A 20,083-nucleotide genomic window follows, 5' to 3' on the forward strand; every position below is an offset into this window, starting at 1 on the left:
AACATGCGTCATTTCCTCATCATAGTAGGGTTTGAAGCCACTCACTAAAACACAGGTCAAAGATTTTCTTTGCTTATATCCAACTTTCTGGATGTATTGTATTGCCAGAAATGTACTTAATGCAAGCTGAAAATAATTTGACCCTTGCTTTCCTTCCAACATTTTACTACAAATTTAGTGGATCCAGCTTCAGTTCTCGCAGACTTCAGGTAACAGAACACAAAGGTTTGTTTAGACTGCATCAAAACAGTTTATGTCATGAATTTCAGTGGTGCAGCTCTATCCTCTATTGTATTACACATGTATTGGAAAGATGAAATAAGATACTCTGACATTTCAAATTTTGGAAGCAGCCTGAATATGTCTTAATAATAAATTGCATCCTTAACTACTTACTAGGTATTCCTTGAGTTTATATTGTTTGTTTCTCCTGGGAAATCTCTGTCGTATATTTTGGGTTGGAGAAATTAATGGTAAGAATTCTTTTAAAACTGCAATATAAAAACAGCTTTAGTGAAACACCTTAAGTTCTTTTGTTTGTAGCAAGGTTTGCTTTTCTTCTCCTTTACTTAGTGGCATGGGATGGCTAAAAACAGATACTAAGGGCATCATTCTAGTGAAAGGGTCTAGGCCATCTCATGCTACCTTTAATTTTCATATTCATTCTTTAATCTCACACTTCCAACTTCTGACCCCTTCTTAAATAGAAAGAGCAACTATGTTGCTTGCTTTTAAAAGATTTAAATCTGTCTCTAACGTCTTCACTGACATCAGTTTTGCCTGTCACTTTCTCATTTCTACACCCCAATGGAAAACCACCTAACATACTCCTTTACATCCAAAGTAGCTTACGGTACGTAAACCTTCTTCACACATTCAGTCTCTTTTTTCTTCATGTCATGAGGAGTAGAGTTTTGTGCTTATCACCAAATAAAATTGCAGTGCAAACTTTAAACATAAAAGTCACACAATTAAAAGTTAATATATGGCACCACAGCCTATTAATTCACATATAGTACAACAGACCAGTAAAAACAGACATGAATATGAACATAGCTAAAAAGAAGGTGAGCTTGCATAGCAATGCAACAAAAGAAATTATATACAGAAGGAAATCCTTTTCATCCTGGAGGGGTGACTTTTTTTTTTTTTCTTTCTTTTTGATATACTCCTGACATAGTTTAAGGTGGATGGTGTATTAAAGAGAAGAACACAAGTAAAGTATCTGTGGGATATGTGTGGCTGTGTGTCTTTACATTGCATTTACAGTTCTTTTAATAGTACATAAATAAAGAAAATGTTCATTGCACTGTTTAGTGTCATCACTTCCATGAGTTCAGACCTGATGGTCCATCAGAGCAGCTTGCAATGTGTCTTCTCAACTACTCTATAGAGAAAAACAAAGAGAGAAAGAGGTTGTAATAAAGAGAAAAAACACAAAACAAAGCCTATGGCAATATTACTGCAGCACAGGATGAATATTCAATAGATTGGGAGAAGAGAGTTAATTGCTTCTAAGATGAAAAGCGATGGATGCCACAATTCAGCACTTGCCAACACCATATCTGAGACAGCACATTTCAGGATCTGTGGATCACCATTAGCTCTCTTACAAGCTACTGAGCAGTAACTGTTGGGAGGTACCGAGGGTTTGACTGCAGCAAATAGGAGGCAGACATGCCAACAGCTACATTGCTTTTACCAGTAAGCATACCAGTATGCCTGAGCTAGCTGGGATGTTGGTGTACTCTTCAAACAATAGAGTCAAACCTTTTGGCATCTGGTACTACCATCACGTACACAGCATTAACATGGTTTTATACAAGGTTCAACAGATACTGAGTGATAATAGAAAAAAATTTGGAAAATAATTCCTCAGTCCTGGTAAGTTGAGGAAAGAGTCGGAATATACAACTGAAAAACTGGGCTACGCAATTGAAAAAAGAGGACCTCCATCTAAGGTCAAAAAGAGTAGAATACTGCTCGTCAAACAACAGAAAGTTAAGGAGATGGCATCACCCCTACGCCCAATAAATTCAGCACCCTTTTCATTCACTCCTCTGAGAAAAATTGCCAATGGCATTTCCAAGACAAGCACATTACACTTTGCCAAGAAAATTCTAAATTACTAAAATTTCTTTTCAATTTTCCCAGCGTTTGACTAGCGTTACACACTGAAAGATGTACTATGTAGATGACGTTGGCATGGCTTACACAAATCTGAACTGGTCCAGACCAAAGAACAGAAGAACCTCATTTTTTTGTCATCACAGGCAAAACACCTCAGAAGGGAAAAAGATCTGGGTAAAATTTAATCTGATTGTCGCACTCAACTTCCTTCTCTCTTCACAACAGATTTATAATTTTTCTCTTTTTGTCTATTTGAGAGTTTGAACTGTAGCTAGAGACAAACTTACATAATTCACCAGTAAACTGTCCTTGACTGTTTGATCCCACATAGCCTACATCGAGAAGGTCACTGGTATTGCGTTGGTGACCTCCTCGCAAGACTTCACCTTTTCTAGGTCCGGTCGATCCTTTAGAAGAAGCTGTTCCTGAAGAGCTGTGGCCACCAGGGGATGGGAAGTTGGGTTTACTATATGGTACGAGTGCCTCTTCTAGAAAAGTAAAACAAAATGAAACAAAATAAATACCAAAGAAATTCCTATAAATAGGAATAAATAAACCATTCTTACATGGATATCATATTCATTACTGCCCTCAGATATCTGTCTTTCATCTTGCTTTACAGCATGGTAATTTTACCTAAGAAAATACACAACTCAGTGTTGTACCCCACAGACAAAGAAATCAACATGAATTTAATCCTGCTTTCATGTAAACCCCTAAGTTAGTTTGTATTAATTATAAAAAGTCTAGATTAATTATGAAGTACTAGATCATGAGTCATAGATACTTTAATAAAAATAGATGCACATACAATTTCCAAAACAATGCAGCTATGATTAGATTTTTGCTTCAAGCCTACATGAATGTACTTTTTCCTTTTCTTTAGCTTAAATTATGGTAACATTACCTCAATCAATTTAGATAAAGAACTACAATACCAGCTAATTTAATTAGCTTCCAGCAGCTCAGTAATTTCTAACGATGCAAAGTACACTGAAGATTTTTTTTTAACTGGTCGTGAATTACATTGGAAAATATTATATTATACACAGTAGCAGTAGTAGTAATATTTGGGGTAAGTAAATCTTCCTGCAGCCTGTTTCATGTTCCATTATGAGCAAAAGGCTTACTTTTGCTCACTTGGCTTCTTCCTCTGTGAAGACCTCTAATAATGAACTGCTTGCGAGAGCAGGATTAATATCAATAAAGCATATGTCTTCAAATAGTATCAAGTAAAACAAGACATCACATCTGATTAGAGTTTCCAGGAGACGTTGTTGTAATAATCCTAACCTAAGAAGCAAAACAGCAGCACTGATTTAACACTGAAATAGAAGCACTATTTTATTTCCTTGCTCTGTATGATTCACTTTTGCTGTCTCAGAAGCTGAAGAAAGAGACCTTGCTAAAAATAGTCTGACTCATGAAAGAATATGAGAATATATGCTTAACCTCAAACACAGGAATTGCCCCTTCTGAAATCAGTGGGATATCTCCTGCTTGAATCTTACATTTTTTAAAGCAAATCTGGGCTGAAAGGGGTTTCTTTATTTTGCTTTTCCCATTATCTTCAGTCTTAAACAACCTGATGAGGAGAAATAGACTTTCTTTGACAGAGGGCACGAACACAGAAGGAAAAGTAGGTGGGGATGGTTGGAAAGAAAGAGGAGATAAGGCTTTTATTCACACTCTTGAAGCCTTTGCAAAGGCTGAAGCCTTTGTGCCTGCTCAAGCAGAGGCACAATTAACTTAGGGAAATGCGAAATGAGAACAAATTTGTGGAAGAAACCCAGGGTTTCACTCTTTGTGCCTACTGCCATAAGTGAGTAGGACACGGGGATTCCCCATGTGATCTGCTATTGAACAGAACCCATTTGTAAGGTAAACCGGTCGCAGAAGGCGGCAGGCAGCTGACTTCTTTCTCTGCCAAAGCATCTCCCTCTGGCCCTGCCCAAGGGACCAGAATATTTGCGCTGCAGGAGGTAAGGGCATTATCAATGCTTCGTGCTATGACCGTGTGCTGTCCTTGCTGAAATATAAAGAAATGCTTAAAAGACATAGTAAAATAGCATTTAACAGCCATAGCCTCCTAAATTACGCTACTTGTTCTTTATATATCAAGCCTTAACAATAGAATCAGATGCAAACCTGGTTTCCAAAGGCTGGCTAAAATATGGAACAGCTTGCATTAAGGCAGCAATAAAGCAGGCAGCATAAATCAGTTTAGCAGAAAGCTAGATACATTTTTAAAGGATGGAAGGAAAAGTCACTAGCATTGCAAAAGAGTTTGAAGATGACATATATGGTCAATTGATTTGTTTTTCTAGTTTGTGGACTCAGGATAAGGCCTCCTTCGGGTTCAATGAAATATTGAGAAAAAACGACCATGAATAAATATAAAATGCATTATCATTATAGAGCATATGGTGTGTTAAATTATCTGTTGCACCCTCAGAAATAAATACAATCCATAAAATAAGCAATTGTGACATAAAATAAAGGCTAAGTTTTTCACAACGTTCTAGCACATGAAAGGTTGTTGTCTCAAGTCCTTAGATTGGGCTCACATTTATGAAACACTCAAAACAGTGCCTCATGCCCCAGGCCTGCAAAAAGTATGGGTGGGCTTTGCCGATGCCTTTCTTTTTGAAATACCGAGTCTTTAATTTAAAGATACAATTCTAGCCCCTGTGAAATCAGGATATATGTGTGTAACAATGTTTCCATACCCCATAAGACAACCAAAAGGCTTTTAATATTATCAAAACTATTGTAACTTGATCTAGCACTGCTTCCTTTAGAGTGATAGCTAAGAATGTCGTATTTGATGTGCTGAAACTGTGGTTCCACAGTGAAGCCATTGACAGGAACTCAGTGATCTTGTTTACACTGAAAGCAACCAGTGGAAACATGGTTCCCAGAATTAGGTATTTTTATTCTATTCAACTTCAAACCAAAGGTCTTGCTTTCAAAATTTCACTCACAGTTTGGTAACGTCTGAATGAAGCCCCCTAAGCTGCATAATAGCTATTTTCTGGAAGTTGATAGCTAATAATAACTACTTTTGGAAATACATTGAAAACTAGGACAGGATAGATTTCCAGAAATCTTTGTCATCAATAAAGGAAAAGGGAAGACGGACAATTAATATTATTAAAACTCCCAAATTTAGTAATATAAACAAGCATCACACACAAGAGTAGTCTTTTTTAAATCTACCGGAGAAAATAATACAGAGCAAGAAACCTGTAGTGCCAGAAGCTGGGATGAGAAGACAGACAGATATGAAGCTCTAGCCTACCTTGTGCAAAAACTTTATGAACCCCTCTCATCAGGGTAAAACTGTAATATCTCCTAGAGGAACCCTTTGTCATGCATAAAGGATATGCAGTTGCTCTGGTCATCCTGAATTTGACAAGAAGATACCTGTAATCACTTCAGCCCTAAATTCAATGCTCATGTAGGGCACTGGAAGTGTCAAGATCAAGTTCTTTTAATTTAAGGACAGATCAACGCAAGTCCTGCAGGATGGGAATTTTACTCCTGTCTACCCTCTGTATCATAGAATAACTGACTTCTATTAGTACACTTATGAAGCAGAGGAAAATGAGAGGAGTTCTTGCTAACCAGGTCAGAGAAGCATCCTTAATAATACTTTATAAAGAAATGAGATGTATAAAGTATATTTGGGCTATTTCCTATTTCTCGCACGTTGTAATTAAAATTGCCATTTCACCAAGTAGAATGAATTTCACACACTATTTTTAAACTGCAACTTCATATCATCATTTCACAACATGAACAACCACCACTCACTTGTTTAGACAGCTGAAAGATTAGGGGGGTTTAATGGTACCATTATTGTTACATTTTAAAATATGGATTGTATTTAAAATATTTACATTTTAAATATGGGTAGCAATATTTCCTAGGAGGACTTTATTCAGCAAATACTGCCCCCGTGACAAGTTTGCCTGCATACTACTATTTTTTTTCAGAATGTCATTGATATTAGTGTGCTAGATTAACAAGGAGCATTAATAGTAGAACAAAATCAAGAAAAAGATGGATAATATGAGTACCTCTGATGTTACTGCGGGAGCTACATATACATTTGAAGAAATAGCATACCCCTACAGAAAGCTCTATTTACAGTATACTTTTTTTTTTTTTTTAAGTTTCTTGAATGTCCTCTTGTATCACTCTAATCAGCACTGGGATAACATGTGATTAGTGGGTTAAAGAAAATACCCTAGTATGAGGGTAAAAATAGACAGTGTGAGCTGAAACAGCAGCTTCTGTTGGAGGTCAGGCTGAGAAAAGGAATCTGTGAATATTGTAGAACTACAACTCCAGCTCAGCATCGCCTCCTGCACACATTTTTATAGACCTGAAATCCATTTAGGAGATAAAGTCAGCACTCAGCAATGAGCAGGTCCTGTATAAAGGTGAAAACCTGCTCTGTCATCTTGCTGGGCCTAAGAGATGAATGCTACTTTGTCATAGCCTCGAATAAGGAGAAGATAGTGTTTTAAACACAGCTGGAAGGAATATCAGTAGCTGGGAAGGATCAGCCTTCTTGCAGATATGCAAAACCAACTGCTGCCAATTTAGAAGCAGGGTGAAAGAACTAGAAAATATGGCCCTGTATGTATAAGTAAATACAACTCACAGAAAATACTCTAAAAATCTGTTTCTCCTTCCCTGCCTGCCTGAAAAGGTTCCTGTTTTTTCCATCGCTATGCTTGACAACATTATTAATTGCCAAAACACTGTAAAGAATGCATCCAGCCGGGTGCTAATGAGATTTCATTGTTGCAGGAGGGAAAACACTTGGATCCCAAGCTCTCATTTTCCTTTCTCTTTTCTTATTTTCCAGCCTGAGCCTCACCAATGCTGGCACAGAGGGGCGGGAGGTGATCCTAGACTCCTGCCAGATACAGCACCCCTCAAGCTGAGCAGTGTCAAGAAGCCATCTGCATTGCCTCGGCCGGTGCAGCGCACACACACCTGATCCGAAGGCTTGTTTGTGTTGGGCTTTCCTGAAATCTTCTTGGCGGTCTGTAGAGCTTATCCACTCCTGGGTTTGCCGCTGCCACTCTAGTGATGTCCTAGCTTGCCGGTCCAGGGAGCTCTTTGTTTCATCTACGTTCGGTGCATGCTGCCTCTCAAGAGAGCTCATTGCCTCGGCCGGTGCAGCGCACACACACCTGATCCGAAGGCTTGTTTGTGTTGGGCTTTCCTGAAATCTTCTTGGCGGTCTGTAGAGCTTATCCACTCCTGGGTTTGCCGCTGCCACTCTAGTGATGTCCTAGCTTGCCGGTCCAGGGAGCTCTTTGTTTCATCTACGTTCGGTGCATGCTGCCTCTCAAGAGAGCTTCCTTTCCTCTCTGCCGAGCCTCCGCGCTGGCCGGGGACTATTTGCTGCCTTAAACCCTGACCAGGGGGCGGGTCGGGTGGTGGTGGAAGATCTAAAAAACGTGAATAAGATTTAGATGAACTAATTTTTTTCACATGAAACAGAAGGTCTGTTTGATGCTGAAAAGAAAAGTCTCTTGCAAATGGCACGAATCACTTCATTTGCTGATTTTAAAAGGAGGAAATGTCAGGTTAATCAGAAATGTGTTTCTCACTTCCGCTAGTTTTTTATTCAGGTTACTGTGTTGCTAGATCTTTCTAACTTTCATAAAAATAAATAGGCTCTGAGCCCTGACTTACATTTCTAAGCACAGGATTTATTTTGTGCGGGGTATCCTCTGGCTGGCTCTTTCAGTAACAGCAAGCAATTAAGAAAGGCTATGAAAAACTGATCTGTCTCAGTTGCCAATTTCCCCCCATCACACTGGGGCTTGCTTCATCATCCCCATTTTTGGGCTTCACTTTCAGCTTGAGGTTTAAACTCAAAATCTAAATACACAACTTTACCAAAATGAATGAAGTTCCACAAAAATTTGGGGAAAAATGATTCACAAAACCTACTATCATTGAAAAAGCACCAACACATCTGTGAAACGTGCATGTTTAAATGGGACCACCAAACAACGGGTGAGCAATTTATTCAATTACTATTTGAAAGTTCAGCCAAGAGCTAGAGTCTTCACAGACAAGAGGATGGCCACTCTTAAGTTTAGCAGTCTTGCAAATATAATCAATCAAAATACAATTTCAGCTGAACACTGAAAGATGCTTGCCTGGTCTCTAACAACTCCTGTCCTTTTCAAGTTTATCACTTGGACTGCTAAGATGTTAAGATCAAGCTTCTAATCACATTTGTGGAGGCAAAAGTACATTTTGTTTATTAGTCTTTGACTCAAGGTAATTATAGAATCTGGGTAATTATAATTCTAAATGTAAGATTTTCATGTAAACTATATGATAGACTTATAATAGTCCAGAAAAGCCTAGATTTTTTTAAAAAAAAAAACAACAAAAACAAAACAACAGAAAAAGGAAGCACTTTTAGTATTGTAATGAAAACCCTCCCATATCAGATACCCATTTTATACGTAGAACACTTGTTGATAATTCTGGTTTTGGTCAACGTATAGCCCAAATAAATCTGTGCAGCCCCACTAACTTCACTAAACTTATGTTAGTTTACACTAGATGCGGGTCTGTTCGGCTTTCTAGTTTTTTGTATCTTACAGTGTTGTGAAGGTTTATCACGGAATTAAATGTGGCTCAATAACAGGCATGGAAAAGTAAACCTCTGCTTTGCCTGCAGGGAAGTCTGATGTTTATAACTCTAGTGAAACTGAAACTCATATTATAAATTGGTGAGGAGACCTTTGGAGGAAATTTATTTTGAAGTCTCTAATTCGGCTTTATATAATGCTACACAGACTTTTTTTTCAGGTTCTTGCTGTTAGAGGTGATACTTATACCTCTTACATTGGGCAGAAATATTTCCAAAGTTGCTGAGATCTCATTCCAGTCAACATTGTCTCTTACAGCTAAACGAGGACGTGTGGGTTATTTGTGTCTACAAGGGAAAGAAGTTGTACCTGATGTTGCTCCTATACCTTCGTTCACAGCTGAAGTGCTGTACCCCAGATTAAGATATCTACCTTCTGGCTAGAACAGCCTTGTAATAATCTGTCAGTGAGCTTGGTGTATGCTTTATGTTCAGCACTAATTTATTTGAGAAATTTTCAGTTATGAATATAGATGTGACCTTTCATGACAATGACTATACTTGAGTTACTGTAGGTGGAAGCAGGAGGGTATGGGAGCTTGCCAATGTTAAAATTGCTTTATAGTGTTGGCTTCCAAAACGGCATTTCTTATAATTGATTTTATTGCGATCATAACCAGCTAATGTACAGAACCACAACACTGGCAACTGCTTATGCAATCTGAAATAGAGATCAGTGAAGCTATGATTTATAAGCACTTTATGGAGATGCATTGAATCTGATAAACACAGTCATAACGTGACATCTGACAATGCAATTTTCCAAGAGAAAATATTTACCGTTCAATATAAACAAAATTTTTAAGTAGTATCATAGGAAAAAAAAAAAAAGTTAAAATTATTGCAGTATTAAACTTCTTAACACATAGTACCCTTCTTCAGAAATTGCCATCTAATAGTTGTTATTAATTAGATACTGAGAAGGAAAGACGGTTTGTACTTAAACTGTACTGCATGCTCCAGAGCTAGTTGCAACTCCCGAAATTACTGTAGACTTAGATCTACTGCTAACCTGATTCTTGCTTTTATCCACCTGCAAAATGGGCCTAATGATTGCCTTATGCATAGAAATTAAATTAAAAGCCATGCTTGTAAACTTCTTTGTTTTAGACCTGTGGGTGAGTTGAAACGAAGCTTCACAGAATTCTAGAAGAATTACAGGTCCTATGGAATTAATGCAAGCTGGCTCCGGCCTGAGTACAGACTTACTGAACTGTGCTGGACATGTCTGAGAAGATTTGTAAGAATCGTTACTTATTCTAGCCAACCATCACCTGACTAAACCGTTTGCTTTTTCACCTTCTTACTCAGGCTGATTGTCACAGTAACACCTACTTTGCTTTTTAACAAAGGAAGCTGGAAGAGAGCTTCATTTGGAAACGTGGCTTTCTATTTGCTCTACAACTTAAATCCTGTTGGATTTAAGTATAGGATAAATCCCACACACTTCAAAGTATGCACATACATGATGGTTAATGGTTGGCTTTTCGACCGCTAGTAAAGGGGTAACAGGGATCAGACAAGTTAGTAGTCTCAGTCCCTAACAGGTATTTATTACCACATAGAGGCAAGCCAACTCATTCTATCATGTCAATCACTTCAGAGAAGCTTTGAATCTAGAAATTTAGGGACTTCAGTAGGATTTTCAGTGAGCATACCCAGAGTGGTATCACTGATTATCACTGTACTTCTGTCCAAATGATCTTCCAGGTGCCAGGTAAAACACCTGCAAACCGACACGGAGCCAGTAACTTACTAGGCCAGTGGGATGTCATCCAGACCACCCCTTGCAGCCTCTGATGTCAGGATTAACAAACCTGCAAGGCAATTTATAAGTGCATTGGTGGGGAGGTGACCGTCTTATTGATTTAGTAATGGAGGGATTGTGATTGAGAAGGTGTAGGACATCAGAGTGCCTGATAAGAGAAAGATGGATGTTTGGCCTGGGATTACTCCAGCCTTCCTTTAGAAGGCAGAGCATTGGCCAAATGATTCAGGCACCAGTCAAGCTTTGGCACAGTCTCTCATTATCAACTGGAAAAAGCAGCAAGATACCGAATCTGCAAGTATAAGGACATCCCTTTCTACCTGTGCCAGTGATTTGTTTTCCAGGGGGTGATAATGACTGTGACTTTTAATAAGCCTCTGAACCACTTTCTAGCATCAGAAGGTAAGCATCTTCTCTACAGTGATCTACTTTAGCAAAAATTGATTTGTAATATATGATAGCAAGTCAGCGGAAAAGCTAATAGAAGTCTTAAGTTCTAGTTCTGCTTTTTAACCCCTAACCATATTTCCCTTCTGCCTCATCTTTGTTTCTTTTAAACATCATGTTCAGCTAAGGAAGAGCTTTTAACTTCATGTCATGCAGTTACTGTGCCACCACCTATATGACAGATTCCACTGTTTTGCAATTTGTGAATACATTGTTTCCAGGAAAACAAATTATTCCCTGCGCACTGGAACTAAAAACCTCCTATTTGCTTCTTATGGTGGACTGAGAGCTCAGAATGAAGGTTTTCATCATCTGAGGGATTCATAAGGTATTCTTCCTCTGAGGATTTGCTGTTGTCTCCATGGTCTTTTAGGATGCAGAAGCTAAAAACCAAGTTGTACAGCAAGACAAACAGGAAGACTGAATTTAGACCAAAGAAAATGAAGAAACAGGCTTTTAGGGGATTTGTGTGGATTGCTGTCAAAAGTAAGCATGAGGTTGTACCCTTATATGCTTACATAGTCTGGGATCTGTGTGCTATGCATTAAATATTACAGTTTCTTAGGTCTTTAGCACTGTCCCACGTGGTTACAGTTAACAAGGAGGAAGTGCTCAGGATGTGTACGGGAAAGGGCAGAGAAAGGACAGGGCTGGAGCTTACTTGGTCAATGAAAATTTAAAATGACAGATATCCAGTATGTGAAGAAACTTAAACACAGGATGCTAGGACTCATCCAGCTTGGGAATTTGAAGACAACTGACAAACCAAATATGTTCTCATATGACAAATCCAAGAGGAAGGATTTGTAAGGGAATGGATTGGAGACATCCCAGAACCAGGAGAAAACGTATAGTGATGCTTCCCACTGAAATCAGGACAGCCTAGGGCTGAACAGATTGGCCTGGATTAGGGCTCAGAATTGCTGGATCTACCCCAGGTTCTCCTACTTGCTTTTTCTAACTGTAGCTTAAGCATAGTGGTACTGTGTCTCATTGTGAAGTTCATTGCAATAGTCCACACAAAGCATCCAGCTACCATTTTTGATTTCTGTATACCAAAAGCTCCCAAATTCAGTTTGTTTACATACACACAGGTGGCAGCAGCAATCTTTAACTTCCTTAATTGACAAGTGTCCTTTTGCGAATTTAGCTATGACTCAGACTTGCCGTTACACTTTCATGACTCATATTCAGTAAGAGTTGAAGTGGAAAAACAGTACAATTTGTGTTTGTTTGTTTGTTCCTGCGGTAAGACCGGATGGGAAAGGATCCTCTATTACTCCAGGACATTATAAATTTTTAGAACATATGGTAAGCACTTTAACTAGGTTTATAACAGAGAAATGTTAAGTTGATGGTGTCTGAAAGCTGTTATGGTTACTGCCTGTGTCTGAGAGGTGGATTGTTGAAGGAAATAGCGTATCATTGGTATTCTGACTCAAATATATGAAACAAACTCCAATAAGATTAGTATTTTATAAAGAATAAACAAAAGACAATAGAAGATTCCTGGTTTTAAATAAAACTTAAAATCTGTTCTCTTTCACTAATTTAAAACAATGTCAGATTTTATGATGGAGTCACTCCCAGAGGAGTCATACTTCCATCTGTCTCATGACCTGAACTGGATTCCCATTAATTTTCTGGTACCCACATTACTGTTAAACATTTCTACAGCAATAGTACTCAAAAACAGAAGGACTAAGGTCCCATCATACTGAGTGCACTACAAACTCACATGTACACAGAATTTGTGGCCCAAAAGGCTCATAGTTCGGGGTGGCAGGGTATGCCACTCAGAAGGGTTAACTTAACGTATGCACAGAAAGAGTATTGCCAGTACCACAAGCGACACCCACAATATCCACTTACTATTCTCATAAACACATCTATTTCATGGATCTGTGTAGCAGGGAGGCCTCTGGAATATATCCAGAGGGGAGAGCATTAATGTTTAAACCAGTTCAGATCCATATGAGTGGAGTCTAAGCTACTTTAAGCTGTTTCCCCAAATAATATGGTAATGAGGATGAGCCAGAGAGCATGAGACATAACGATAACCTCTTTGGTGAAGGCTTTCACTTCTGGAATCTGTTCTCCACCTTCGTGGTCTGACAAACAAGGAATCTGTCAGGGCATACTGAAAAATTGTATCTGTACATGTCATAACATGACTGAGATGAGAGCTCTGGTGGCTTTAGTGGCCACAGTCCACCTTGCAAGCTGTTAATATATTCTATACATATATCTACAGTAATAAATAGCACATTATAAATAAACCAAACCAAATATACTCTCTATCAAATCTATTTACTATGCTACCCATTCAAAGAAGATAATGAAGGGAGTTGGACTTGAGGATCCTTACAGGTCCCTTCCACCTCGAGACATTCTATAATTCTTAAGTAATTTTTACTAGAATAAGGAGGATGTTTATACTAAAATCTAAAGTCAAATTTTTTAGTTTTACACCTTCTCCATACACTGGAAGATTTGCGAAGGTGTACTTAAGATTAGGAGATAGACTCACTGGCATCAAATCCCACTCCTATAGTCCAGACAGTGTTACAAGAGCCACTGAGGCAGGTGGGACAGTTTAGCTCTCAGAACTGCCCCACTTTGAACACTGAGAGGTCAGCATGAGGAAAGCCATCACATCTCCATCTGCATGGCACTACAGATACCCTTAGTCGTTCCTCTAATGTTGTTTTTCAATTTGTCTGCTTCTACTCCCTGATCATTTCAACACCTACGAGGGCCAGGCTGGAGATCAGAAGAAATGAGGGGGAGGTAGCCAGGCAGCCACCTTCCTATCCAGTTCTCAAAGAGTAACAGGCAGCAATTGCGTCTTTTGCCAAACTCAAGAGGGGGTAGACAAAGATAATGGAAGACTGAGCTAATCTTAGTCATTAGAAGAGCAGAGCAGACATGCTTGAAATTTCCAGATGGGAAGCAGCGGTCAGAGAGAAGCAGAGATGTCAAAGAGGGAAACAAAGTCACTGAAGTCAGCGCATGTCAGGAATGAAGCAGCACGGATAAGACGTGAGGCAGGGCCATGAGAAAAGCGAGGCATGTATTGCTGTAGCTGTTGGGTGGCTGTCAAAAACCAGCACAAACCAAACACAGCATTGTGGGACTGGCTCTACACTTCTTGGGAATTCATGGCATACTGCTACTGCTGGTGGCAGCTACTTTCATTTAATGTAAAATTACCCACAGGCTATTCTTTAATGTTGACTCATGTGCAACCAAGTCATTTTTGAGTAAGATTTATATTGAGGTGTGAGAAAACCTAGGAGATGCTGACATGTTCAGAGCTGAAACAAAGAAAAGCTCCTTGAAGACTCACTTAACCAAGCTCCACACTGTTAGCGTTGCAACTTTACTCACGCCGCAACCTGAGGACCCCACTTCTCCAAACAAATAATTCACCGTAACATATATTCCTTAAAAGATTGCTCTCCGTTCTCCCACTCTGCACACCTGCTTGTTGCAGGTTATCATCAGGGATTTCACCTCAACACTTACCGTCTGTTATTCCCTCCCTACGATGAGGCAAGGAGGGTTGGTCCAACCGTCCTCCCTTGTGTTTTTTAGTGGGCCTCGGCCTCTGACTTTGATTGACAGCTGCGCTGGTGTTGCTGTCAGTAGAAAAAGGACTGCTCGGCCGAGGTCTCTGAGAGGAAGGATATGCTTTGCCTAAAAAAAAGAGAAACCAGATGTAAAAATGTTATTGCCTTGAAATGGGCTGTTCTATTAATGTCTGTTCCAAAACATTAAATCTGGTCTAATTCTCAGAGGCAAGCAAGTGTCCCCTCGAGGTACCCACTGATGACAACTGCTTTAAGACACACCACAACAAGCGAAGTGAGAAACTTGGCATTCTTTTGCCTTTAACTTTTATAATTAAAATCTTTCCATCTGTTGTGATAAAACTACTGTATGCCATGTAACTCCTACCTGCTCTGTGTGCTGAACAGATGTGTCATAACAACTCCTCAGCCTTCAGCAGGGAAGGAAAACAGTTCTGCAATCATTTCAAATTTATCTTCTCCTGCCTTCCACCTTCACATTTGCCGAGCCAGATTCTCATTTTAGGGCCTCCCATATGCACTGTATATCTGGAGTAACTCCAGTGAGATAAACATTACTGATTTTGCAAGCTATGTAGCAATGTACATTTGTATACTTAAGGGCTCCCTTTTCTCAAGAAATAAAAATGGGGGTATATTTAAAAGCTAAAATTTTCCTGTTCATTTTCAGTATTTTTAGATGTTAAAAAAATAATGTATTCTGAGTGAATTTATTCTTCAGATTTTTTTTAATACATATAGACTAATCAAGCTACGTGATTTCTCTTTAAAAGAAAAAATCCTTGATGCTGCTCTACAGAGCAGATCATTAAAAGCATCACGCAGGAACTGCAGGAGCACAGTTCATTTATTACTTTCACTTCCTCTTATTTTGATATTTTTATTCAGTTAACTAGGACTATTGTTTAATAATAACTGATGAAAACTAAAGATCACCATCTTTTACTTCCTTTTTTTCATCTTTATGCCATTCCTGCCAAGTATCTTGGGGATGCTAACATACTAATTCGTTTAGAACTGGTATTTGAAATTCTTACACGTTTTAATCCTATCCGCAGTGGAAAATGTGTAAGCCAGTCAGAACTTCTGCTTTTTCAGTGCTACTGCAGTTCCCACTGGTGTAAGAGTTGAAGGAAAGTGGCCAAATGGCTGTTTGTTATTTTTCTGTCAACTGACCCCAAGCTAGTAAGGAGCTTTTTATCTTCTGGTTAACTTAGACCAAGGTCTGCCCTGCTGTGAGTTATGTTTTCTAGTAAAACCTTTCAACAGATAAGCTTACTTCCAACACGGTGTCACATATGACCTGATCCAGATAAGCCTAATCAGGAGTAAGATGCTACCTGCTACACTATTTGAAATATTTTCAGTGCAAAGAGGGCAAAGTGAAAAAAGTAGCCATCATCTCTCTAGCATGGGGTTTCACCTCAATACATACACATGAGAATAACGTCTCAGTATTTGACTGTAGACATTTCCTGACTGTCTCAGGCTTGGTCTTCTACCTTCAGGCTGATGTGCACCCTGAGGAGGACAGTGCTGTTAGGCAGGCTTGTCTCCCAGCTGCATGTCACTGCTCATCGTCGGAGGTTACCACATTTGAACCCCTCATGTGGACATTCCCTACCTCTGCTCTACCAAAATAAGCCCAAATGAACTTAAACGGTATGAAAAGTATGCCTTTGCTAACCTGGCTCATTTTAGCTGAAATGGGTTACAGAACGCCCACCCAAGCAGCTAATTCTGGAGCTGGGAGAAAGTAGTAATAATAAGCATTTGGGGGAAGGCTGGAAACATTAACCTCTATAGCTGGCACAGCTGCAGCCAGACAAAGACCAGTGATCAAGCCCTTGTTTCATAGATAAGGATAAGCCAGCAGATGAACACAGACAAAATATTAAAATTTCATTTAAAAATAAAAAAAAGACCACTAATGCAAAGAAATTCAGATATGAGCCTGAAATTCCATCCTATCTCACTGCACATTGCACAGATGTTTTGCAAAAATAAACTCGCAATGTGCAAGTGCAACTACTTGAGTGCAGGATGAAGATCCTTCACACTTATTTTCTGAACTAAAGAAATGCAATTATTCATTCAGAATGTTGGTTTGAAAAAGAAATAGACACCAAACATTCTCTCTCTTATCCTTCCATGAAAATGAGAGAAAATAAATAGCACTGACCTAAACCAGACATGAGGCAAACAAATATGATGTGTAGGCTCCCAAAACACATTTTTCAGTGCACCTAATAACGGACTACAGTATCTTGTATGTATCTGCAGACCTTCCAGTAAGAACTGCTGAGCAGTGTCAGACTCCCCATAGTAGATTTAGTGGGTGTAAGTGGAGACAAGGATGAATCCACTAATTCTTGATTTAATTTCCCAAGGGTGTTAAAAAAGAAAACTCTCTGAACTTCATGGCAAATCACATGATGGCTTCCGGAAAGTGGAATCAAAGTGTCTGGTAGGAAAAACACCTTGCACCTGGATTTAGCAGTGCCTCTTATGCTTGGCAATCAAGCACACCCGTGTCAGGCTACCAAATTGGACTTCTTTCCTATCGGTGAGAATATCTCACAGCTGTTCTGAATGGGTGAAAATAACCATCCAGACTGCAAAGGAGTAAAGAGTCAGGACTTTCAGACTCCCTCCACAGCGATGAACAGAAATAACACTGCTGCTTCTCCACTACAAGACGCCGTTTTGTGCGGTGCGGGGTTTGCCGTGGTGCAGCAGGTCCATACTAGGCACGTCTGATCGATCCACGTCGCCCCGGCACCTATCGTATCGTAATGAAACTGCGGTAAAGAGGGGAGGGCTGTTTGTTTACATGTGGGTTTTATTTCGTTTCTGTTTTGCCTGGCGGATCGTTAAGAGACTAAGAAGGTAATAATCATAAAGTCTCTACCACAACCGCTGGATACTTTGTCGTACCCTAAACTCTAATAGTCTGTCCAAGGAATTACATGCAAGCACTCAGTTGAAATGCATCTGTGACCTAATTGAGCTAGGAAAATATAACTGACAAAAGGGCTTTAATCCTTTCCTTGTACTTTCTATTTACATAGCTACAATAACAAATTATATTAATTTAAAAGTGTCTATCTGTTTGCGTGTCCATTTACTCCTGTTATGTGTGTGTTTGTGGTGAAAACTGTAGCTCTCAATAGTCTGATACAAGCGACATTAATTGACATCAGCTTTTACTGAGGCCAAAAACAACACTAAAAAAAAAAGGTTGGGAAGGATTTGCTCCTTTCATTCAAGACTGTTTAGGAGACAAGCAAAACAGCATATTTTAAATTACAGTTTGGCTAAATGTGCCCATAGTAGATGAGTGAAGGTCTACATCAGCTGTTGTTTTGTTTTGCTTCATTTTTTTCAAATTATTAGACAGATTTACTCAGTCAATTTGCCACTAGTGTAAGAACCAAGTGAGGGTTTTAACTACTTTTAACAGTGGAATAACTATCTTTTAAGGATGATTATGTCTGACCAAAGTCAATGGCAAAATTCCCAGTGATTTGAGAAAAGCTCTATCTGTTCACCCTGTGGTTTGTTGGCCACATAGGACTTGGCCATCAATTCTTTTCTTCGTTCCTAACGTTCCTAAAAGGCAGTGTTTGCCGTGAAGTCATCGCATGCAGAAAGCCTGTGGTTTTCAGCCCTAACACGTGGAGACATTTCTCATAAACGCGCACTTTTTACTGAAGGATAGACTTCATACCAGACTAATGGCAAAAAAATTTGAATGATAGGAATATTATGGGACCTGTCGGCACGAACTGGCTGAGAAAGCATAACAAAAATATGACCCGAGTTCATATTTTGCTATTAGATTTGTGGATTTAAATAATTAGTTATTTTTGCTATTTTGATAAGACTAAGCAAATGAAAACATATTTTTTTCCAGAATATTTAAAAATCATTTTTATTTATCTTTTTTTTGTTAGAAATTAAACATATGGAGCTTTAAAAACATGAACTAAATTATGTTTTACTTTTCATTAATTCATTTTAGAAGATTGGCTGTTTTCAAAAGCAATAGTCACTTTACCTTTGTTACATTTAACTTGGCAGATTCAGTTGGCATAATTAAAATTCAATTTTATCAAAATGTTAACTTCTTAAGTATTTCTAAAATCAGCTATTAATAACGCTTTTAAACAGTTTGTATTGTTAACAATAAAAGCACACCAATTCACCCCATGCTTAGAAAAACTTCACAGAAAAATACACTTTTGCAAGAAGAGATGCAACAGAAGAGCAGGGATGGAGATAATAGTTTAAACATGATATTCATCACAGGAAATGTGAACAATTGTGAGGAGATTTTGCAAAAAATTAAATCATCAAAGACTGCATGGCAGAATTAGTAATCTCTTCACTGAAATATTAAACGGAGCATATGTCAGTAAATCTATAGCAGAGTCAGCACAAAGGGAAACTGCAGCAGACTGAAGGTGCAGATTAAAAGCTTGTGCTATTCACTACTTCAAATCACTAAAAATGAAACATAATGCAAGGTTTCATTTAAAATATACTGATAAAAATATCTCCATCCACCTTATTTCATGCATGTTAGACAAGGGTGAGACGTAGGTTCACTGAAAAGAAGAGAAGAATAGGCGGAGACACCCTTCATGCAGAAAGCATCAACTTTGAGTCTACAAACCTGTTCTTGTCAGGCTGGTTCCATCCAGCCTAAAACCAGCTTTATCTGCTGCTGCAACCAGTGCTTGTGCAAAACTGCCGCTGGTAAAGATCGAGTCATCTGAGGAGCTACCTACACTAGATCTATGACTAGAAAAGTTACGGTCCTCATCAGACGCAGAACCCCATCCATTTACCATTGAACCTAAAAACAAATGTAGGGGTCTAGTGAGTTGTGCGCATTTGATATTTTTTGATCATCTAAAGTTTAAAGACCCATTTAATATGTCCTTTCTCAATAGGAAACCCAAAATTCATTAGACAGAGCTTGGTACAAAAAAGCAGTATTCATCTAAAACTTAAAGACCCACTTAATATGTCCTTTCACAGCAGGAAACCCAAAGTTTATCTGACAGAGTTTGGTATAAAAGAGCACTATCAAAGCTAAGAGTTCTCATTCATAGCTTGTTCCGTGTTGCTCTGATCCTGTAAACAAAATTATACATATTCTCTACAAATGTGAAGGCTCCATAATAAATTATTTTGAAAGTTAATGGATTTTCCCTGGGATTGAAAAGAATGTGATTTTTTTTTTACCTGACTTCTTATAAATCAGTATTTAGTTTAATGTTTGCAGAAGGAAGTCTTAATTTAGGACAGCGTAAGTGTAAGTCTCAGTAGATATGGCTGAAGTCAGCCATGGGCTTCAAGAGCTATCCTAAACAAGACTGGCATTATATCATTTTCTCAACCAAAACCTTAAAATAGATGAGCAATTTTCAGGGCCTGAAGAAA

At 38.7% G+C, this 20,083-nt stretch overlaps 1 protein-coding gene across 1 annotated transcript in view; it reads right to left on the reverse strand.

Moving 5' to 3' along the window:
- Positions 1 to 1,164: 1,164 nt before the first annotated feature.
- The window catches only part of LOC104155770 (roundabout homolog 2-like), a 123,481-nt gene continuing 104,562 nt past the window's right edge, over positions 1,165 to 20,083 (reverse strand). The window contains exons 21-25 of the mRNA XM_009702043.1: positions 19,311 to 19,493; positions 14,568 to 14,738; positions 7,341 to 7,601; positions 2,418 to 2,618; positions 1,165 to 1,387 (exon numbers count right to left, since the gene is read on the reverse strand). Of these exons, the coding sequence (XP_009700345.1) occupies positions 1,386 to 1,387; positions 2,418 to 2,618; positions 7,341 to 7,601; positions 14,568 to 14,738; positions 19,311 to 19,493 (818 nt within the window). The 3' untranslated portion in view covers positions 1,165 to 1,385. The remainder of the gene's footprint in view (positions 1,388 to 2,417; positions 2,619 to 7,340; positions 7,602 to 14,567; positions 14,739 to 19,310; positions 19,494 to 20,083) is intronic.

The sequence above is a fragment of the Cariama cristata genome, unplaced genomic scaffold (genome assembly GCF_000690535.1).
Source record: "Cariama cristata isolate BGI_N322 unplaced genomic scaffold, ASM69053v1 scaffold11536, whole genome shotgun sequence".
Classification (NCBI taxonomy): Eukaryota; Metazoa; Chordata; class Aves; order Cariamiformes; family Cariamidae; genus Cariama; species Cariama cristata.